General features: G+C 41.5%; 1 protein-coding gene across 5 annotated transcripts in view; it reads left to right on the forward strand.

Annotated features, from left to right (window-relative positions):
- Positions 1–4,396: 4,396 nt before the first annotated feature.
- ELAPOR2 (endosome-lysosome associated apoptosis and autophagy regulator family member 2) overlaps positions 4,397–24,463 on the forward strand; it is a 212,102-nt gene continuing 192,035 nt past the window's right edge. For 3 of the 5 annotated variants that reach the window (XR_014067463.1, XM_081536530.1, XM_081536533.1), the window contains exon 1: positions 4,658–5,005. Coding sequence is in view for 3 of the 5 variants with exons in the window: in XM_081536530.1 (XP_081392656.1) it covers positions 4,817–5,005 (189 nt within the window). In the remaining 2 variants the exon portion in view is untranslated. Of the gene's footprint in view, positions 5,006–24,463 lie in introns of all 5 variants that reach the window. The other 2 variants (XM_081536529.1, XM_081536531.1) reach the window with 2 other exon arrangements.

Raw genomic sequence — 24,463 nt, forward strand, 5'->3', positions numbered from 1 at the left:
TGCACTCAATATGCCAGCAAATTTGGAAAACTCAGCGGTGGCCACAGGACTGGAAAAGGTCAGTTTTCATTCCAGTCCCAAAGAAAGGTAATGCCAAAGAATGCTCAAACTATTGCACAATTGTACTCATCTCACACGCGAGCAAAGTAATGCTCAACATTCTCCAAGCCAGGCTTCAATAGTGAGTGAACTGTGAACTTCCAGATGTTCAAGCTGGATTTAGAAAAGTCAGAGAAACCAGAGATCAAATTGCCAACATCTGTTGGATCATCAAAAAAAGCAAGGGAGTTTCAGAAAAACATCTACTTCTGATTTATTGACTATGCCAAAGCCTTTGACCGTGTGGATCACAACAAACTGTGGAAAACTCTTTAAGAGATGGGAATACCAGACCACCTGACCTGCCTCCTGAGAAATCTGTATGCAGGTCAAAAAAAAACAGTTAGAACTGGACATGGAAAAACAGACTGGTTCCAAATGGGGAAAGGAGTACATCAAGGCTGTATATTGTCACTCTGCTTATTTAACTTTTATGCAGAGTACATCATTAGAAATACTGGATTGGATGAAGCACAAGCTGGAATCAAGATTGCCGGGAGAAATATCAATAACCTCAGATATGCAGATGAAACCACCCTTATGGCAGAAGTGAAGAAGAACTAAATAGCCTCTTGATGAAAGTGACAGAGGAGAGTGAAAAAGTTGGCCTAAAACTCAATATTCAGAAAACTAAGATCATGGCATCCAGTCCCATCACTTCATGGCAAATAGATGGGGAAACAGTGGAAACAGTGAGAGACTTTATTTTGGGGGGCTCCAAAATCACTGCAGATGTTGACTGCAGACATGAAATTAAAAGACACTTGCTCCTTGGAAGAAAAGTTATGACCAACCTAGACAGCATATTAAAAAGCAAAGACATTACTCTGTCAACAAAGTTCTGTCTAGTCAAGGCTATGGTTTTTCCAGTGGTCATGTATGGATGTGAGAGTTGGACTATAAAGAAAGCTGACCACAGAAGAGTTGATGCTTTTGAACTGTGGTGTCGGAGAAGACTCTTGAGAGTCCCTTGGACTGCAAAGAGATCCAACCAGTCCATCCTAAAGGAAATTAACCCTGAATATTCATTGGAAGGACTGGTGTTGAAGCTGAAACTCCAATACGTTGGCCACCTGATGCAAAGAACTGACTCATTAGAAAAGACCCTGATGCTGGGAAAGATTGAAGGTGGGAGGAGAAGGGGACGACAGAGGATGAGATGGTTGGATGGCATCACCGACTCAATGGACATGAGTCTGAGTAAACTCTGGGAGTTGGTGATGGACAGGGAGGCCTGGTGTGCTGCAGTCCATGGAGCTGTAAACAGTTGGATACTACTGTGCGACTGAACGGAACTTATTGATCAGATAATCAGTAATCAACTGAATAACCTGCTGTTAAATTCTAAAATAAATAAGTACAAAGGAACCACAGAATTTTCTCAGAATTTTCCTTTCTCTGCCAGTATGCATGCTGGTTTTAATCACTTAAGGTCAACATGTTTTCTCTAGGTGAAAATCCTATGAGAAAATCATTTATTGAAAGTGGCAAATTGTGCCATTTAGGAAAATTTGTAATTGTCATTTAAGTTAAGGTGACTGGGATGACTTTTATTTTTTACAAGGAAAGAAATTGTTTTCAATCCATTAACCATGATATTAGGTCCCACTTAGGTGACAAAAATAATAGTGTAATTTGACTCAAATTCTGAATGGATTAAATAATAAAAACATATAAAGAAAGTAATAACAAAATAAGAAAATACAGGCATCTATTTGATTTTGCAGAGGTACAGTACCTCTGAGCATAAAACAAATGAAGAACTCACAAAAGGAAATGTGGCAGTATTTGAGTACATAAAAATGACAGCATTCTGCAGAAAAGGTAACCAGAAACAAAATTAAAAAGAAGACTACAAACTGAGAGGAGCATTTGTGACACATATGGTAAGCAAAGGTATAATATATGAAACTTACAAAGACTGCTTACAAATCAACAAAAAACATTGAACTTAAAAATAGAAATGGTTAAAGAATGTCAGTGAAAAATTCACACATCAACAAGAGAAGGAACTATATAGCTAGTAAATATATATGAAAAGTTATTCAGTGTTACTGAAAGAAGCTATTTTGCCCCTTTTCTGCTTGCTCATTCCTGTTCCTCTCTAACCCTAAAAGAATCTAGTTATAGAAATGAGATCACTAGACAATTTAACTTTACTCCTGATTTATATTCTACTGAATGCACACCATGCCATGCCTAACCTGTGAATTCTTTCCCTAGATTAAAAGAAGAATGAAGAATTAAATAGTAAGCATGACCAGCTCTGTACCCCCAGCAGCCCTCTTTGCAATCCTGCAGGCAGATGACATGGGCAAGATGACATCTGAAGAAAAGATAAAGAGGAGTCAGCTGGTCTGTGCACAGTGAAGAATGATGCAGAATCTAAGCTTGTACCTTGGTAATTCACTGATATTCTTTCCTCCTTTTCCCTTGAAAAACTCTCATGGCCGAGCAGAATCTGGGGAGTTGGTTCTGGCACGAGTCCTCCTTCTCTTCAGATTGCTGGCCTTCTGATTAAAGCAAACTTTTGTTTCTACCAACACTTGGCTCTACATTATTGGCTGTTGAGTGGTGAGCAGCTGAACATGAGTTTGGTAACATTACTAAATAAAAAAATGCTATATATTTAAAAAATATTAACACAGTCGCATTTTTCTCTTTGACAAAAATGGCAGATATATGAAGCATTATAATTTAGAAAGTTATGAAATAAGTACTCATAAACTGCTGATAGCAATTGATAAAAATTTTTCTAAGAAATTTGTGCACTATTCACCAAAACCTTTAAAAATGCACATGCTATGTAATCCATTGATTTCAATTTTAGAAAAGCATCATAGAAAATTAAAAGGAGATGTATATTCATTCTAAAATTATTGTTGTTGTTTAGTCACTAAGTTGTGTCCAACTCTTTGTGACACCATGGACTGGAGCATGCCAGGCTTCCCTGTCCTTTACTATCTCCTAGAGTTTTCTCAAACTCATGCCCATTGAGTTGGTGATGTTATCCAATCATCTCTTCCTCTCTCGCCCCCTTCTCCTCCTGCCCCCAATCTTTCCCAGCATTAAGGTCTTTTCCAATGAGTTGGCTCTTTGCATCAGGTGGCCAAAGTATTTGAGCTTCAGCTTTAGCATCAGTCCTACTAGTGAATATACAGGGTTGAACTATTAATAACATTGAATACTTGAGAAACAGTGCCTAATATCCAAAAGTAAATTACATATAATCCAAACAGTAGAATATATTATATATTATATGGTTACTTAAGTTGTGCTGTCAGAGACTTTAATGACTTGAGAAAATATTAATACTAAGGAAAAATAAAAGCAAGTTACAATTTATAATCCCAGTTTTGCAGCACACACGCAATGAAATGCCAAGAAGGAAATACCTTAATATGCTAATACTACTAATAGTGTTATCTCTGGGTGGTGGGTTCCCTAGTAATTTTATGTTCTTCCTGATAGTCTTCAATATTTTCCAAAATGTTAACAGTAAACATGCTTTATTGTTATAATCAGGACACATGAAACAGGAGAGAGAGAGAGAAGGAGAGAGAGAGAAAGGGACTTGCACATTTTATGTGGAAATATTTATTAAAGGGACATTAGGATAGTGCCACAGGCAATTCAAGTCAACTTACATTGGGTCTGCCAGGTAGATTTCTCTAGGTGCTCAATTAAAAGAAATTTGGGTGCTCCTTTTGAAGAACAGGATAACTCATAGAGTCACAGAATTTTAGAGGAAGGGATCCCCAACGCTGAGGAAGCTGTAATGTTCGTCTTGCTCACCACTTGATGCCTACCACCCAACTCAACATGTTTTTGAATGAAAGAAAAAGACCACCGCAGTTATCGTACAGATGGAAAACCTGATTCTTCCAGGAACATAAGGGCTTACTTGCCCAAGGTTGCACAGTTATCCGCATTAAGTAACACCAGCAGCATCGATGATCCGTCACTACCACTTTCAACGGATACCACATCTAGCCCTTGTCAGGCACTCTCGAGTGCTTTACAGTGTATCAACTTATTTAACCCTCATAACAACCTATGAGTTAGGAATTGTCATTATTCTCATCAAGTAAGTGAGAATACTGAGTCACAACCCGCATCTAAATTTCATTCCCCCTTTCTTCTCCGCCATTTGATGCACATCCAAATCACCCCCAAATTCGATCTGACGCCAGCTAGTTGCATTCTTACGAAAGGATGCTCCTGGGGCTCATCTGGGTGTGTTTGTGCGTGACGCGGGAAGTAGGAAGCATTTAAAGACCGGCCGCCGGAAAACAATGTCCTGAGGTCCTGGATTTTACTCTGGCTCCCCCCGGAGCGCCCCTCCTGGTGGGCCAAGGGGACCGGGGACGGGAGACACCCCGGCCTCTCCCCCCTCTACAGTGTAATGAAGCTCCAGTCCCCGGCGACCACGCGGCACCCCAGGACCGGAGGGGCTGGGCCGCAGACCCCGCCTGCTGCACCTGCTCCCGGGGTCCCGCGTCCCCGCCCGGCGTCCCGCCCCCGCGCCGCGCCCGCGCCCCGCGGTCCCTCCCTCCGGCGTGACGGGAGCACGGGCGCCTGCCGCCGGGGCCGCGAGCACAGCGGAGCTGTCAGCTGTGAGCTGAGCGCGCAGCCCTAGCGGCCCGGGAGCAGAGCGCGCCCCACCCCGGGAGGCTGCTTTCCTGTCGGCCGGCGGGCCGACCGCAGCGGGAAGGAGATGCTGTTCCTCCGCCCGGGGCCGGCGCGGGGGAGGGGCCGGGGGCGGCTGGCCAGGGCTCCCCGCAGCCGACTCTCGCCGCCCTGGAGCCCCGCCTGGATCTGCTGCTGGGCACTCGCCGGCTGCCAGGCGGCCTGGGCTGGGGACTTGCCCTCCACCTCCGGCCTCCCGCTTCCTCCTTGCCTGGAGGTGAGCCGCACCTACTCTGAAACCTGGAGTTTGCGGGTGGTGGGGGTGGGGGAGAGGAGGGGACGGGAGGTGAAGGAGGAGGGTCATGCCCATTTATTGCTCTCTGCTGTTACCTCTTTCCTTCCTGGGAAGACCGGGCTTTTCGTTTGTTTCCAGGAATGAAGTTGCCCGCCCCGAGAATCTGGCCCAGAGAGGATGTGTGGCTTTGCTGGCTTTGGGGGGATGCTTTCCGCGCTCCTGTGTTTTGAGGGCTCTGAAGGACTTTGTGGCGCTTTCCTGGAGTGCCAGGCTTGAGGACCTGGGGCCGAGGGGAGTTTTCACCAAGGGCAGGGGGCTGGGGAAGCCCTGCCGGTGGGGTTTGGAGAGCCGGCACTGCCGCCGAGGGCTTCCAGCCCCCCCCTTCGCCACTCCCCCAGTGTCTACAAACCCCTTCCCTTGCTCTCAGCGTCCTGATAAGGCCCCGGGGACTTGCCAAGCCAGTGTGTGGGGTCGCTTGGCATCCTTTTGGCAAAACATGGATGTGAATTAGGAAGAAAAAGAATGTGTACTTAGGGAAGAGGTGGGTTGGTGAACTAGAAAATTAGAAAAGACAGAGTGAATGTGCTCCTTTTGGGAGATGATCATCAGCTGGCTGAAGCACTGCTACTGTGTGTTTTGAAATTTGAGATTATCGTTGATATACAGCAAAGAAAGATAAATAGGAGTGATGAGATTTTTTTCCCCCTGCTTTTGGAAGAACTGGACTTAATAATGCCAAAAATGTACAGGGGATGTCATTGGTAGCTGTACTGGGTGTTTATCTTCCCCTTTAGTGTTCCAGAAAGTGCATCCTCTTAATGAAAATCAATGAGGGGAAGGAAGCAACATTTCTGACCTACTTTGAGTGATTATGTTGAGGAGGATGTGAGGAGTGAATACTGTTTTAGGAAGATTGCTAGGAATCAGGGTGATGGGTCATTTTATTTTAATGTAACAAAAATGGGTTAGCTAATAGCCCCTCTGGGAAGCAAGACCAGACCTTATTCCTTTGTGTCACTTTTGAATTTTACGCAGGCTCGAATTATAGAATATCTGTGTTCTAGACCTCATCCATCATCCATGTATTTCACCTTCCTCTCCCACAGTCTCAGTCCTAGGATAGACTGAAATGGAAGAGGTTCAGATCAAAGGCATGTATACCGGCACACAGTAGTGTTATAATTGGGAAAATCAGGGCAAGAGCTCAGCAAACAGCTGTGTTTAATTTCAGAGCTTATTAGGATAATTAGTTGTTTAATCTGTGTTCTATCACCTGGGAATAGTCCATTCTCCCAGGCTTCCAGAGAAAGCCCACTTCTTGGTCATCTTCAGATTGAGTAGTTGTAACAGGACAAACTTAAAACCTTGCCTCCAGCCCCTAGTCCCAGTTATGCAATACCTATTTTTTTTTTTTTCCTGAAGTGAAAAGTCAGATTCTTGTAAAATTAATTCTTAGTGATGGAGGCTCTACTTGAAACAGGTGAAAGTGAGGGCTAGTGGGGGGGTGGTGGTGGTGATGCTTGGCCACTGCAGCTAGACTGATCCTTTAGGTGAGCACATGTTCTACCTATGCAGACCCAGACAGAATGGAGCTTGCACCCTGAGACAGATATAGTGAAACCAGAGGCAGGGGGTTGACTGAAGGTTCCAGAAGGCTGTGTTCAGTTAATTATAGTGAGTTTACAAATTTCACTTGCCTCAATTCCTTGATGTTTCAAGTTCGAATTGATGGGAATAAATAAAATTATAGAAGGATGCTCCTGAACATGCCTGTGGCTTGTGTTTTTAGAAACGGTGATGCGCAGGTCCACTTATGTTCTGATGACTGACGAACAGTTGGTAGATGTTTAACTGGGAGTTAGAGGTCCCTTTGGTGGGGCCATGGGGCTGAATCTGCTCTTTGGCCTGTGGTCTAACCCACTGAGCTAATTTATAAAATTATGATGATTGTTTCTCTCTAACTTTGTTTTTAAGAGGGATGTGAGAATAGAGGAGTTTTTCAGGCTTTGAGGGTAAGAGTTGGCTGGTGCTTATGTGTGGGGAGGGGCCTTCCTGTGAGATACAGCTATGGAGATGTGGGCCAAACTCTTGTGAATAAAGATGTAACACCCAAAAGTAACTATTTTGTGTCCACTCCTGCCTGTTGATCCCTTTCCACTCTTTATTAACAAAAAAGGAATGCCCCACATAAGGGATAGCACCACGTGATGGGGAGGACAGTGGGAGCAGTGAAAGTGAGGGAGGCGTATGAGGCTGGAAACTAAAGCCAGCTCTTAATGACAAGGAGAGGATGTCGAAGGGAAAATCTGCAGGTAATTCTAAACCTCATGGCCACCAGTACTTTCAGCCTCATCCTCATTTATCAGTATTTTTATAAAAAGTCATCATGTTTAACTAAATCACATAGACTCTCATTTTCCTTGCCTAGTTTTGGCAGAAAGCGGCAAAAGGAGAAGCAGAGAAAGCTGGCCTGGGAGGAATCTTTTTATGATCCCCTGAGTTCACAAGAGAGTGGCTGGGATACACCGAAAGTTTCACTTAAGATTCTTCGCAGAGGATTGGACTCTGGGGTGAAACTCATATAATACAGCTTCCTTTGTCAAAGTCATTGATTATGGAGCAGAGAAGGGGAGAAAAGTGATTACTTTGGAATGCTCAGCTGGGGATCCGGTCTGTAGGGTGGACGCACAAGCGCAGACAGAAAGAGGAGACAGTAATAAAAGTACAGTCAGTGTGCCAGCAGTTGAAGGACACCAGTAGGATGTGGCTTGGATAAATGGTGTTTAAATTAAAAACAACAACAAAGAACAGTGAGGACTAAACATCAGAAAGTATAGAATTAGAACTTAAACTTAAATATAGAACTTAAAAGGATAAATATCTTCTAGGTTTCTGGGTATCTGCTTTACACTTGTAAAATGATAGTGATAAAAAGAGATCTGCCTATCTCAATTGTGAGCATGAATATGAGTTAAAAGTGAGTATCAGTTAAAGAAAACTTTATAAATATATGAAAGTTGGTGATTGCTAGCTGAGTAGACCTCGATCCTGATGTTTCAGGAAGGGTCTACAGAGAAACTTCAGAGGTTCAGAGAAAATAGGCTTATCCAAGAATTGAATTCAGTGGAATTTTTGACTCATTAAAGGGACTGCCAGAGGAACAAAAAGATAAAAGCCAACAGATGATTCAGAGTTGGAGTAAGGTATTAGAAGATAGAGTGCATGAGAGAAAAGTGCATAAAAAGAGCAGAACTAAGTGAATTATGTATGCATTATTTAACTTTGGAAAATTAAATCACAAACTTGTTTGATTCTTACTTCACTGTTCTATAGTCCTACATAACATAATTCTTCTGGTTTCTCTGAATCTTGATTGAATCATAACTTTTTGGCCAATGGTTTTTATTCCTCCATTACTGAGTTTAAACCATCACTGTGCCAGGCAAAATGTCAGCTGATGTGAAATTCCAAATTAAAAAAGTAAAATTTAATTGGGTAAGGATGAGTCAGATATGGAAACTCACAATTGCGGTGAAGTGATTTGTCGCCATGAAAGAAGAAAGGGGCTGTAAATCTAGTGGGAAGGATCAAAAAAGGCCCTGCAGAAGAGGTGAGTGAGTCCGGAAAGATGAGTAGGAATTTGCCAAGCAAACAAGGGTCAGATGTGAGGTTGGGCTAGTTTGGGGGAAGACATTTTTGATGTAGAGCGCAGATTGAAAATGGCAGCAGCTCAGAACAGTTCGTCTGTAATTGGATATAACTAGAGTGCTGCATGCTATGAGGAGCCTGATAAGAGATGAGCCTGAGAGGCAGGCAGAAGCTGATCATAGAGGACCTTCCATCCTGCTAAGAAGCTGCCCTTCATTTGGTAGGTGACGGGAAGCCATAGAAGGATTTAAAAATCACGGGTAATAAAATATAGCTTGGCAACAGTATGGAGGTCACATAGAAGTGGGAAATAGAAAGAGGTGAGGCCTGCCAGGAGCAGCTATAAGCGTCCAGGTAAAGGACGACACAGAACCTCAGTTGAGGAGTAGTTGTGAAGATGGAAAGAGGGAGGATGTTAGAAGGTAGAACTGACAGTGGGTAGATGTGGAGGGTGAGGGAATGGAAGGTTCTGTCTTGTCTATAGGATGGTGCCTCCAGCCTCCATGAGGAGGAGTATGAGGAAGAGGAGATAAGGAGCTTGGTTCTGGAGAGCCCACCTTTCAAGGGTTCACTAGGCAGTTAGGTGGCAGGCCCTTTGGCTCCGGGCTGTGGTCTAGGGTGGAGTGGAGATATGGAAATCACTTGAATGAAACGCATGGTTGACACTGCTGGATTGGATGAGATCATCCAGGGAGTGAGCACAAAAGGTGAAAGTTGGAATTTGGGTTTTACTGATGTTAAAGGGGGTAGAACCTGAGAAGTACACACAGGAGACAGATGAGGAATGGCGGGTTTCAGGGAAACACAATAGTGCGGAGTCGTGGGGAAAAGGAGAAGTGCCTTTGATGAAGAAGGGGGTTGGTTGTCGTGTCAGTGGTCCAAAGAAATTCAAATAAGATGAGACCCAAAAAGAGAAGTTTGAGTTTGACAGTTAGCTCACTGGTGCTCTTGCCCGAGTGGTTCCTGTGGAGTGGTGGGATGGTACTAATTGGCAGGTGAGGTAGTAGTGATGGCATGTATGCATGCTAAGTTGCTTCTGTTGTGTCTGACTCTCTACGGACTGTACCCCACCAGGCTCCTCTGTCCATGGGATTCTCTAGGCAAGAATACTGGAGTGGGTTGCCGTGCCCTCCTCCAGAGGATCTTCCTGACCCAGGGATCAAACCTGCATTTCTGACGATTACTTTCACTGGCAGGGGGGTTCTTTACCACTGGCACCGCCTGGGAAGCCCAATAGAGATGGAGTAGAATTTTATTACTATAGTATTCCAAGATTTGCTAAGAAATTGGGTCCCCCATGTCAGAAGTCAGAAGACTTGTAAATGGTCCTACTTTCTGTTTGAGACTTTGATGGAAATAGTTGAGAAATAACCTTTAACCTTTCTGTAGGAAGTCTCTGAAGGTCATGGGCTGTGGGTTAAGGGCATAGGGAGTCTAAAGTCACACTGTCACTGAAGAAGTTAGGACTTGGCTTCTGTTTTCAAGCAGTTAATTAATCTTGCCTGTTATGCTTGTGAAGGTGAATTTTCCATTTCAAGTTCTTATGCTCAGAACCATTTCTCATGTTTTAGGCAAATGCAAGCAAGTATTCACACCATCAATATTTACAATGTAAAACCAAGAGTTGACAGATCTGTGAAGTGTCATATTTTAGCACAAGGGATAGAAATAGCAGAGCATAGTATAGAGTGGCACGTTTTCCTATCAGAGTGTATTCTTCAGCAGTGCCTTGGATCCTAGAATAATTCTTGCTTGTTGGAAAAAAACAGTTAAATTTTGGTGGTCGTCTCCCTCCCCTTGAAGAAAGTGTTAGTCGCTCAGTTGTGTCTGACTCTTTGTGACCCTGTGAGCTGTAGCCCACCAGGCTCCTCTGTCCATGGGATTCTTCAGACAAGAATACTGGAGTGGGTGCCATTTCCTTCTCCAGGGGATCTTCTCAACCCAGGGATCAAACCTAGGTCTCGTCCATTGCAGATTCTTTACCATCTGAGCCACTGGGGAGCCCCCTGAAGAAACCAAGGATAATTCTTATCCCTTTTTGCCTTTCTTAATTGAAGTTGTATATAATATTTCAACATTAAACACATTTATTATGTATTCGTGTACCAGGTACTAACAGTAAAATGTTGATTAAAATGTGTGGTCTTCCCCATGTTGAGCTTTATAATCTCATGTGGGCAGACTCAAAGCGACACTGTATATCACGTAATTACATTTGTCATAAGTTGTGATGGGAACTGTGTGCAGTGGCTGCACATAGCCTTTTTAGTATGGTTGGGGTGGGAGGGATTCCCCAAAGAAGAGATTTTTAAGCTGAGACCCACAGCATGAGTACGAGGCTGTGGGTGGTGATGACAGAGCGTCTCATCCAGAGGAAACCTTTTACTTCTGGATCAGTTCCTATGACCTGCTTCCCAGGTGGCCCAGGTGGTGAGGAATTCACCTGCCAAGCAGGAGACGCAGGTTGGATTCCTGGGTCAGGAAGATCCCCTGGAGAAGGAAATGGCAAACCACTCCAGTAGTCTTGCCTGGGAAGTCCCAGGGATTTAGGAGTCTGGTGGGCTGTAGTCTATGGGATTGCAAGAGTCAGTCTCGACTTAGCAACTAAACCACCACCATGTCTAACCGTTCCTAGAGTACTAAACACAGACAGACTTTTCACTATTCCAGCCTGTTGCTTGCTCTGGGGCATCTATACCCTGTTTTACAAAGTCTTTACACACACAGACCTGTCCTCCAAGGCTGGGTGAGTTGTACCCAACCATGGGACCATGTAAGAGTGGGAGTCCATGCTGTGTTCAGGGTGCCCAGCCAGCTGCCCTGGCACAGGTCTGCATCCATCCAGAGGAGAGAGGGCCTTTGTCTGAGTCATATGCCCTGATCGGGTTCCATTTTCTAAGTCACTCAGAGGGGCTGGAATGCCTTACCAGAGGCTCTGAACACCTGCCCCTCCAACCCACCCAACATGAGATACTCATCAGGGCAGGCATTTCATCCTATTCAGCAAATGGTGATTAACTGTCTTCTTGTTTAAGGCACTTTGGGGGTTTTAGAAATGAATAAGGTATAGGTCCTCTTCTCTGGGGGCACTAATCACTGCCTTGAAAATATCATAGAGTGAGTGACTTGCACTCTTTTCAGCTATAAAAAGGAATCGATCTTTATAATGCATGTAATCCTAATTGACACCTTCTCTTAATTGTACCAGATTTAAGATTCTGAAACAAAAGCCCAGGGATCAGAATATATTGAAGTTTATTCTCAAGTCAATTTACAGCTCTGGAATTCAGGATGTTATTTAACCTATTTAAAACTTCACTTTTATAAGGTTCTTTTCCCTTAGTCCATGGCTCTCAAAATGTGATCCTAACACTAGGACTGTCAACATTCTCCAGGCACTTGTTAGGAATGCAGGTTATTGGATCCTGTACACACCCTCCTGAATCAGAAACTCTTGAGTTTGAGGCCCAGTAATCTGTCACATGGGTTTGGGTAGACTCCGGGAGTTGGTGATGGACAGGGAGGCCTGGCGTGCTGCAATTCATGGGGTCGCAAAGAGTCGGACACGACTGAGCGACTGAACTGAACTGAATCTGTCACAACCAGCCCTCTACAGGATTATGAGGCAGGCTAAAGGTGGAGACCACTGCCCTAGGTATAAAGTGAGGGATACAATTTAATTGTCTGAAACCCAGGTACTTGTTTTGTTGTTAGAACTTCTTCAACTGTAACTCTTGCTAACTTCCTGCTTCTGCAGGGCATCTTTGTTATTGTTGTTTAGTTGCTAAGTTGTGCCTACTCTCTGCAACCCCAAGGACTGTAGCACACCAGACTCCTCAGTCTTTGGGATTTTTCAAGCAAGAATACTGGAGTAGGTAACCATTTCCTTTTCCAGGGAATCTTCCTGATCAGGGGTCAAACTTGGGTCTCCTGCATTGGCAGGCAGTTTCTTTATCACTGAGTCACCAGGGAGGCCCACTTAGGGATATCTAGTATTAATGTTTTAGCACACTTCCTACCTAGATATATTTTTTTCCTTTTTAACTATGAGTGCATAGTTTATGTAGATGTTGTATCTTTCTCTCATTTAAGTATTTCCCAATGATATTGATGTTTCTTTATAAGTATTTTTTTGTAATATTTAGAAAATATTTTAATATATGATATATTACAAAATATAGCATCATTTGAGTATCTGCCATTGTTTACTTATGAGCCTTTTACTTCAGCCTTTCATTGAAAATGCCCTTTCCTAGGTCAACATTGACCTCCTCTTTGCTATAATAAGTTCATCAGTCATTCCTCACCTTTCCCTGCCTTATTATATCACTGGACCAAGCTGACTGCTCTGTCACCACTGAAATATCTACTTGGCTTCAGGCATCCAGCGCTCTCCTGGTTTTTTCTTATTACACTGCAACCTTTCTCAGTCTTTGCCAGTTCTTCCTCATGTCCCTGATTTCTTTACGTTGGGACTTTCCTGCTTCAATCGTTAACCTCCTGATCTTTTCTGTCACCCTCCCTCACACTCTTGGTGATATCATATAGTTTTTTGGTTTTAAATGCCATATGCCTATGGACCTCTCTCAATTCCCATCCCCTGCGTGGACCATCTCCTGGTTTCCTGACAAGCACAGCCTGGATGCCTCTGCTTGGGTAAGTGCCTGAAACCTGATACGTTTGAAACTGAGCCCCTGCTCTTGCCTGCTCCAGCTCCTGCGTGGTCTTCCCCAGTTTTTTGACTGGCAAGTCCTCCCTTTCAGTGACTCAGGCCTCAACATCTGGAGTCTCCCCTGACTTCTTGTTCTCCCATGTCTCACATCCAATCCATTAGCAAACTCTCTGGTGTCTGCTTCCGAAGAGCCAGAGTCAGAGCTTCTCACCCCTTGGCCTGCTGGATCACACCATCAGAGGACCTCGCCTGAATTATGGCTGTTGTTTTCCATCTTGATCTCCAGTTTGATCTCAGCAGAGCAATCAAGAGATCCCATTAAAACATAAGTGTTATCTTTTGCTCAGAGCTCTTCTAAGGCTTCATACAGAATCAGAGATCTGATGGTGGCTTGCAGGGCCCAACATGATCTGGCCTCTGTTAAGCCTCTCATGTCATCTTACTATTCTCCTCATTCTTCATTCTACTTCAGCCTCCCTGTTCTCTTTGCTTTTTGCAGAACGTGTTGTGGAAACTTATCTCAGGGCTTATGCCCTGGTTCTTCCTTTGCCTGCAGCTCTCTTCTCAGATATCTGCTTGTCTTTCTCCCTCATGTCCTTTAGGTCTCTACTCAGTTGTCATCTTCTCAGTCAGGCCTTCCCTGGTCACCTACTTAAAATTGCAGCCGTCTCTCTATCCCCATTTCATGCTTTTATTTTTCTCCGTATCACTTTTCAGCATCCATCATAATATATATTTTAATTATTTAGTGTTTATGAGCCCACTCTCAGTAACTATAAGTTCCCTAAAGACAAGGCAATCCTTCCTCCATCCCTTTCTTCTCACTTCTTTTCAAAGATGAGCTATTGCACTCCATTATTCTCACCTGGAGAATTCCATGGATAGAGGAGCCTGGCAGGCTACAGTCCATAGAGTTGCAAAGAGTTAGACATGAATTAGGAACTGAGCACACACACACTGTATCCTTAACACCTCAAACAGTGCCTGGCACTGTGTCAAACAAATGAGTAAACTTAATTTTAATTGTTTTTAATTCTTTGTAGTATAAAAATACATGAACAACAATATCATAAGGAACAACACAAACCATTCAATCCCTGATTATTGAAGATATTATAAAATTGCCTCAGAAATCTTAAGTCGAAGGATATGAACTATACTGTACTAAACCAGAGTGAAAAGTGTTGTTGATTTATTTATTATTTTTTAATTGAAGTATAGTTGATTTACAGTGTCATGTTAGTTTCAGGTGTATAGCACAATGATTCAGTTATGTATTGATACATTCTTTTCAGGTTCTTTTCCCTTATAAGTTGTTACAAAATATTGAGTATAGTTCCCTGTGCTATAAGTTGGTCTTTGTTTGTTATCTGCTTTATTATAGTAGTGTGTGGGCTTCCCTGGTGGCTCAGACGGTAAAGAATCCGCCTGCGATGCAGGAGACTTGGGTTTGATCCCTGAGTTAGGAGGATCCCCTGGAGGAAGACATGGCAATCCACTCCAGTATCCTTGCCTGGAGAATCCCCATGGACAGAGGAGCCTGGCACACTACTGTCCATGGGGTCACAAAGAGATGGACATGATTGAGCCCTAAGCATACATAGTAGTGTGTATGTGTTAATCCCAACTTCCCAGTTTATCCTTCCTCTCCCCTTTCGCCTTTGGTAACCATAAGTTTTCTTTGTCTGTGAAAAATTATTATTAATATTAATTTGATGGTGGAAAATGCTGTCTCACTGATGTAATTGGCATTTCTTTAATCACTGTTGATGGTCAGTATTTTTTATGTGACTTAGCTTTTTGTATTTCACTTTTTGTGGAATATCTGTTTAGGTGTTTTCACTTACTGTTTTTCTTACATATATGGTGCTCTTAATATATACTAAGGATAACATATATACAGTACTTTGAAAACACATTTCCTTACATTTTTTTCCTGTCTACATGCTTTGAGATAATATAAAATCCAGAGAAAGTAATTAATTATTCAGATAATAAGTATGTATATGGAATTACTTCCCTTAACATATAGCATAGGAATAAATTCTAATTAAAAATCTAATGTTTGATACATAATACTGTATTAAATTCCTATACTATGTGAAGTCTTTCATGTGACTGACTGAGAAAAATCCTGAAACAACTGCAGAGTGACCAAGAATTTTTGAGTTCGATTGACAGTCTTTATTCTAAGAGTGTGCTTTTGAAATTTCAAGACCACCCTACTTCATTCTGTTTATTCTTTTTCCATGGCCATTCATGTGTTTATGTGTTCATGTGACATTTAATGAGTTCAGATCATGTATTTCTCTCATAGGTGAACTAATAATATGGAAGTCTGTGATTAGAGATGGGTTAAGTGCTGTGATGAAGTTATGCAGAGTTTTATAGAAGCAGAGATGGAGGACTAAATCACACTAAGGAGTCCTGGTCTCAGAGAAGGTGCTGTCTAAGCTGTTTTGAAAGATTTCTGCAAGTGCTTTATAGCATGCAAAGAGGTCAGCCTATCTCAGTCAAAGTAAACCGATTGTGTGACTACACAGAGGAGTTAAATCACATGACCACTTCATGGGCTGGAGTAAAGGCACATGAGTGACAGTGGCAAGAGAGAACTAGATTATGAGGAAGACTGGGACTGAGGTTTTTTGGAGAATCGTTGACATCAGGTTAGACAGATTATTTTGTTTGTGAGTGGAGGAATATAAAAGGGGGTAATATTGGAGGCAGGAAGATCAGTTAGGAGGCTGTTGCCTCTCCCATGAGGAGGAAAAAACAAATGTCAGAGCTAAGTAAATGATCAAAGGCGGAGGCTAGGAGATGGATTTGACAGCTGAGTGATCAATTTCAGTCTACCACAACTTCTAGGGGTTTTTGCCTTGGGCTACTTGGTAGACACTCTACCTTTCATTGAGATTGAAAACGTAAGAGGTGAATAGGGCTGCTGGGAGAAAGAGGATGAGTTCATTACTGGCATCCTCAGTTTAAAGTGCCAGAGGGATAGCCAAGCAGTGCTCTCCCAGAGACAGCTGAATGTTTGAGAGTGCATCCAAGAGGTGACTTGGGAGCCAGGGGGACATAGTAAGGGGTATTTGCAGCCAGTGGTGTTGATGAGGTCACCTAGGCTGTGAGCACTGTGTGTTGAGGAAGGTGCTCAGGGAAACACCAGCACTTAGAGGCAAGCAGAGGAAGAAGCGTTTGAGAATGAGACTGAGAAGGCACAGCTAGGAAAGAGTGATAGCACAGAGACTGACTGAGGGTCGAAGGGTTAGGTGACCAGTCAATCTGCAGTATGATTCAGGCACATGGTTCTTGATGTTTGGTTAGACATTTGAAATATCGTATCCCTGTGGACAAGACACAGAAGTATATGCTGAATGATAGTATATCTAGGAAGAGTCTTGGATACGTGAACAAATGTACCCTGAGGTTATTAATTCAAGGACTTAATGATAAACTGGAGGAACGTTTCCAATGTAATACCTTTGGTCTTAGTATCTAGTCTCTGTCCTGTTACTGTTCTACTTTGACTGTTGAAACAGTAGTTTGTTTTTGAGAAGGCTTAACAAAAATTTGTAAAGTCAGAAAGCTGAGAAAGATGCCTAAAGAGCTGGAAAACAGAATTTGGATTCAGATGATTGCAAAAGGCTAGACTAATGGGCAAGCACAATTGTTTTAGATGTGGACTGTCCTTTTTGGTTCTGAAATTTAGATATTCAAGTATAAGATGAGGAATTCTTGCTTAAAAGTACTTTTGAAGCCACAAATGTCATGTGGCTGCTAAAAGCAGTGATGGGCAGGTGGAAGGATTCTTTGGTTTTATTAATATGGGCAGAGTGCTTGGCTCATAGAAAGTGGACATTTAACAGGTCAGTAATACAACTTATGTGGCTTCCTTGATAGCTCAGTTGGTAAAGAATCTGCCTGCAATGCAGGAGAGCTCGGTTCGATTCCTGGGTCAGAAAGATCCCCTGGAGAAGGGATAGGCTACCCACTCCAGTATTCTTGGGCTTCCCTTATGGCTCAGCTGGTAAAGAATGAGCCTGCAATATGGGAGACCTGGGTTTGATCCCTGGTTTGAGAAGATATCCTGGAGAAGGGAAAGGCTACCCACTGCAGAATCCTGGCCTGGAGAATTCCATGGACTGTATAGTCCATGGAATTGCAAAGAGTCGGACATGACTGAATGACTTTCACTTAGGGTTTCCCTGATAGCTCAGTTGGTAAAGAATCTGCCTGCAATGTGGGAGACCTTGGTTGGATCCCTGGGTTGGGAGGATCCCCTGGAGAAGGGAAAGGTTACCCACTCCAGTATTCTAGCCTGGAGAATTCCATGGAATCGCAAAATCGGACATGACTGAGCGACTTTCACTTCACTTTCAATACAACTTAGGTGCAATATTTGAAGAGGGACATTGGAATAGGGTGATGTTAGTTTAAGGTGTGAATTACGAAGATGAAGTATTTGGAGGGTGTCTCCAAATACTTGATGATGGGTCAAAGGAGCTGAGGCTGTTTACATTGAAGAAGACTTAAGGGGACCATAGTAGTGAGCGTTAAATAACAGTCAGTGCAGTCATGCATAAGAGGTATTGGTGTAATGCTCACTTAGAGGACAAGATTAGGCTCAGTGGTAATAGAAGAATGCACAATTTAATTCATCCAAGAAGATGTTTGATATCTGTAGAACCATGTGCTGCTACTTTGAACTCTGAAGGTTGCAGTTTTTTTGGTTTTCTTTTTTTTTTTTAGGACAGACTGTTGTCTTGGGTCACATCTGTGTGGAACCATGAGTTCTGGTTTACTGCACTGCATCTATGTTACTGTGGGCTTCACTGGTGGCTCAGGAGGTAAAGAATCCTCCTGCAATGCAGGAGACATGAGTTCAATCCCTGGGTTGGGAAGATCTCCTGGAGAAGGAAATGGCAACCCACTCCAGTGTTCTTGCCTGGGAAATCCCATGGACAGAAGAGCCTGGTGGGCTACAGTCCATGGTGTAGCAAAAGGTTGGACAGGACTGAGCGAATAACACTTAGGTTCAATTCGATTCAGTTAGTCGCTCAGTCGTGTCTGACTCTTTGCGACCCATGGAATGCAGCACACCAGGCCTCCCTGCCCATCACCAACTCCCAGAGTTTACTCAGACTCATGTCCATCGACATGATGCCATCCAACCATCTCATCCTCTGTCATACCCTTCTCCTCCCACCTTCAATCTTTCCCAGCATCAGGGTCTTTTCTAATGAGTCAGTTCATTGCATCAGGTGGCCAAGGTGTTGGAGTTTCAGCTTCAGCATCAGTCCTTCCAATGAATATTCAGGACTGATTTCCTTTAGGATGGACTGGTTGGATCTCCTTGGAGTCCAAGGGATTCTCAAGAGTCTTCTCCAACACCACAGTTCAAGAGTTTCAATTCTTTGGTGCTCAGCTTTCTTTATATTCCAACTTTCACATCCATACATGACTGCTGGAAAAACCATAGCTTTGACTAGATGGACCTTTGTTGGCAAAGCAGTGTCTCTGCTTTTTAATATGCTGTCTAGGTTTGTCATACCTTTTCTTCCAAGGAGCAAGTGTCTTTTAATTTCATGGCTGCAGTCTGTGGTAGATTTAAGGGGCAGTTCAATGAATGTATGTGCACTGCTACTGTAACAAGTGAGAAGATAAATCTTTCTCCTTGGTGGTTTAATCTGAGGACACATTCTTTCTTAATCTTTCATCCTTAGCACTGTATTCTAAGATTGCTACATTGTAAGCATAAAGCAATGCCCTTTGGTGTTTAATCTAATATCCTAAAGCTGAGAACAGAAAGAACTGGCCATTTGAAATGTAAGTTTACCCCTGACTTCTATGTGATAATTCTTGGGCATATCAATAATGCATTAGGAGAAAATTTAAGCCAAAATAATCAGTTGATGCTTAAGTAGATCTGAACTTGGTATGCTAGAAAGTGCTTCACTATCTAAATAGCCGGTAAATGCTAACACCACTTGCTTTAACATTTTTTTTATGGTTTCACTTTTCCCGTTTGACCTTTTTAAAATTAAAAGCAGTGTATGTATAACATTTTAGAAAAGTGAAGTAATAAAACCACCCTTAATCCCACCAAATAAGCACACCACTCTGAATATCTTAGCATTTGTAATAGGAATAACATATATTTCTCTGCATATATTTCATTATGAATTTACATGTATGTTGACAAAAGGAATATTCTGTACATACAGTTTGGTAATCTTTTTTTTTGCATTTAATAATATGCTGAATTTACTGCCACATTTTAATTCAACTAAAATTTTATTCAGTGCTTGTTGTCAGGTAAATCTTTGACTTTATTCTTTGAAAAGTCAGTTTTCACAAATGATATTTGAGCAATCCATGATCCATCCTTTCTCCATTGATTGTTTTCTATGCCAAATAGGCATATATATTCTTTATAATCTATTGTTCTATGTATAACATATGAGGCATATTATATAAACACACAAACATTTATTTGATTCCTTTTGGGCTACTTTATATCTGCTGACTTTTTTGTATCATGATTGCTCACAGAGATTTATAATACAATTTTATATAACACTTTTTGCTTTTCTCTCAGATTTCTCAACTTTTCTCACTCCATTTAGTCTTCCAGTTCAATTTCAGAATATTTTTGAAAATTTAAAAAAAAAATTCTCCCTGGAATTTTCTCTTGGATTCTGTTGAATCTCTTCATTTATTTGGGGAAAAAATGTCATCTTTACAGAATTATCTTCATATTTGAGGGCAGAATCTGCTTCATTGTTTGAAGCATTCTGTAATTTTCACCAACACAGTCCTTGTATATCTGTTTTGTGTTACTGTTTTCTGTGGCTGTTTCCCCTACCGTTTCACCTTTTGATTTTTCCTTGATATATAGAAAAGCCAATGTGTCTTGAAAATTAATTGTGTGTCTAGTCTCTTACAGAGCAGTCTTGCTAATTCTAATATTTTGTCAGTTAATTGTCTTCAATTTTCTTGGTAACAGTACCATTTATTGAGTAATTAAGTGTGTAAACACTTTACTTATATTAACAGCAATCCTCACAGCAGTCCATGCCTCTGCTTTTAGAGATGAGGAAACTGGAGGTGAAAGGCAATTAATAACTTGAAGAAGATGACAAAGCTAGTGAGCCATGAGGCTGGGATGTACTTGTCTCCAGAGACCTCACTGAACCCCACAGCCTTACACTCTGCCTACACAGGAGACTGGTCTATACTTATAGCTCACCACAGCTGCTTCCAGCAGGCTACGTATTAAATCGTATTAAAGGACACTGAGCAGCTACTTATAGATGTTTTTCTCTTGTAGTCAATCATTGTCATTATTCTGTTTTCTCAAGGTAGTAATTACCTTTTCCTGTGTTTCAGAAATCCGCCCTCTCCTCCAAGGCAGATATTAGTGTTGCACATGTCTTCACTGGGGGAACTCCCTGTTCCACTCACTGGGTCTTACCCTCACACAGCTGGGTGCACAGTAGGTGGCCTTTGGTCCTCTTGCCTCCAGGATGAGGGTTCTGTGCAGTGTCCCTGGACCACCTTCTGCTGTCAGACAAACTATCTTTCTATGCTCTGCTGATCAACTGAGGGGATCTCATTCTGCCTATGCTAGATTCTCGATTAGAAAAATGTTTTTAGAATTTTGAAGTAGCAGAGCTGTCTGTAGTATTTCCACAGCAAGAAGCACATGGCGGGCACTGGACCTTGAGTGTGTCCTGCCGCTGTCTTCGTCTGTGTGTACTGAGAGTAAAGAATGGAGATGAAATCGAGGGTGAGGGGTATTGTTCTGATGATATCTTCAACCACAAATAAAAGGCTAAACTCAGTTGTGAAAACAGTATATACCAAAGACGATTGAGAAGAAAAATCGATGGACCACTGTTCTATCATTTTACCACAACTATTATAATGTTTTTATTCTTCTTTTTTAAAGACTTGTGTCACAGTTATATGAGTCAGACATTGTTCTAAGTGTTTAGGCATATTCATGCATTTAAAAATAATCATCTGTTATTAGTCTGTTCATTGTTCATATGTAAATGATACTGCTTTAAAGTGTTATTCAGACATTTTATGAGAAGATTGAACAACTGCCTCAAACTTTTTAAAAAATTTATTGAAGATTAATTAAAGTACACTAAATGACAGAAGTATACAGTTTGGTCAGTTTTGACATAAGTATACACTCATGAAACTGTCAGTATAATCAAGAGAGCCATTTCCAATAGCCCCAAAGGCTTCCTGCTTCCCTTTTGTAATCCAGCCCTTCCTCTGCCCTGTCCCCAGGCAGCCACTGATTTGCTTTCAGTCACTGCAGATTCACATACTTTTTCTAGATTTTATATAAAGGGAATCATAGAAGCATGTACTTTTTTTTTTTTTTTTGATCTGGCTTTTTTCACTCATAATGATTCTGAGATTGATTCCCACTGTGGTGAGTATCAATAGCTTGTCCCTTTTTATTGCTGAGTAGCATTCCATTGTATGACTCTGCCACATATGCCCATCTATTTTTAATACGACATAGTTCTAATCATAGCACTTGATATTCTCAAGCTCCGGTATGATAATGTAATCTATGAATATCAAGAACTCATTAGTGAGGACTCCAAATAGGTTTATCAAGTGCAGCAGCAGCAGCAGCAGCCTGAAATGTAAATGTAAGCACTCAGGGACTTTCAGCATCCTGAGATATTCTGGGAGTTAATTTAGTTTTCTGTTTTACTCAGTGCTTAGCGCTATTTCAGACAAATCTTGATTTTTTGGGAAGAGCTAATCATTTGGTTAGATCAACTTGTTGGAACTGCTTCCACTTGCCTGCCTGCCTATAGCTCATTTCATGATCAGTTACTGAATGCATGTCTCTCAGAGTGCAGGTGAAAAAAGTGGATCTTCCACTACTCATTCGGAGGCTAAAATAAGTACTTTTATTTACTTTTTTCATTCATGGTGATGAACATTTGTGGACTATCTGAATAGTGAGAGAAGTCTTTGTGTTCATTTGGAAGGATACTTAAATATACTGATTATGAGTTGAAATTTTATTTATTTAGTTATTTTCCACAAGGGACACCTGAGCTACTTACCAGGTCATCAGACTCAACAGTAATCCTTGGAATTATATTTCTGTAAGCGTAAATCTAGCAAGATAGCTAAGTTTCATTTTTGTGTGTGTGTAAGTTTGGTTGACTAACATGTTTGTGTTGAGAATAAGGTAAGAATTCTTTTAGAGTAATAGTGGCTCTGAAAACTCTGGTCTTTTTTTTCTCTAGAAGGACAAAAGGTACTGACATGAGCAATGATCGTGAGACTGGCTACCTTGTCCCACGTAGGGTTATTTTCTTTGTAGCAGCAGGTGAGGACTTTGGTAGGACAGAAAGAATGAATGTGACTCACTTGACTTCCTTGACTACAAGTTTTGCGTCTCCATGGTGGACATAGAAGGGTAGGCTAGTCCTTAACCTGACCTTCTTTTTCAGTTATGACTTGTTTTTGACCTTCCCTTCAAAGCTAGGCACCTTACCTTTCTTTCTTTAATTTCCTACTCTATTCAACTCACTGTAGTCTGGCGTTTATCTCAATCATTTCCCTAAATGTCTTGTTATGTAATCATCTCCTAATTACCAGTGATTTCTTTAATCCTCATCCTACTCTTTTTCTCTGCAGCATTAAACCTTCTTTTCTAGGTTGCTCCTCTCTTACTTTCTGAGATACTTCTGAAATCTTGTATTACTCCATCATAGATCGTATTTCTTTAGCTAGCTACTCCTCTGTTACTCCTTTGTAAATGCTGGTTATTCCCAGGTTTTTGCATTTGGTCTTCTTCTTTTTACATTGTTCGTGCCATCTTTGAGTGATCTTACCCATATTTTACTTTATAATTTTTATTTTCTTTAAATAGAAGTAATACATTCTTATTATAAACAATTTGAGTGTTTTGAACAAGAAAAAAGATACCTATAGTCCCACTATGGAGAACCAGTGTTAATATTTTTCATCCGACTGCTTGTCTTACCTACAACCTTTGTTTATATGACTCTTTAAATCCAACCTTCAGTGCTTGATTCTCCACCAAGTTCCAAAAGCACATTGACAACTCCTTCAGAAATACCTCTGGTAGGATATCCTGGACTATTTAAAATTAAAAACATCTCAAACCAAATTAATTATCTTCCCCTCTACTTGAAACTAGTTTTTCTTCTTGCTTTCATTTTTGATGGTTGATAGTCATTGACCTCAATTCATTGGTTCTCTTCTCATCTCTAAACTCCAGGTGGATTCAATTAGTCATAAAATAATTATTTTAATATCATATATAAGATTCTTTATCATGTGACCTGAGATGACCTCTCTAGCTTATTCTTTCTGCCTTTTACTCCCATTTCACCCCTTTTATTCTGTGATCTAACCACAGTTCTCAATTTCCAGAGATTATCATGCACTTCCATCCATGGATGCTTTGCTCATGGCTATGTCTGAAAAACCATTTCTTCTCCTCAGTACAGCTAACCTTTAATTATTATTCAAAACATGGATTAAATGTCCTTGTTTGTGGCTGAAATACCCACTTCCCAGCAGAGTGAATCTGAAGCATAACCCTTTCTACATGGGCTAAGATTTGTCCTGACCAAAGAAGAAGCCCAAATGCAAGGGCTCAATTATTATTGAAAATATATGCGCATTTATTGTTTGAAAATACATGAAGACCAGAGACTGACCTTCAAGTGTATCTCGAACAGCAGACCTAGGGCTAGTGAGCAGAGTTTATAGTGAGGAACAGTTTTCTTTAGACTAAGGAAGAATTGTAACCTTTGAAGATACATCACAGTGAAAAGGACTTTATAGCTCTTTTATAGCTCTTTATCCATAAATGTAAACAAGCAAACACTGTAAATGACTGCTTTTCATGGATCCATTGATTTAATCAACACTGTTAATCACTTTGCCAACCACTGTGCCTGAGATACACAAATGAAAAAAAAATCCTTTAAGGAATTTATAATCTAATGTAGTGGTTCTCAACCTGGCTGCACATGAGAATCACAGACTAATAATATGTTTCTAATTTGGTAATCTCTGAGGACAGGGCCCAGGAAATAGAT

The sequence above is a fragment of the Giraffa tippelskirchi genome, chromosome 10, assembly GCF_054371585.1.
Source record: "Giraffa tippelskirchi isolate mGirTip1 chromosome 10, T2T-mGirTip1v1.2.pri, whole genome shotgun sequence".
NCBI classification, from domain to species: Eukaryota; Metazoa; Chordata; class Mammalia; order Artiodactyla; family Giraffidae; genus Giraffa; species Giraffa tippelskirchi.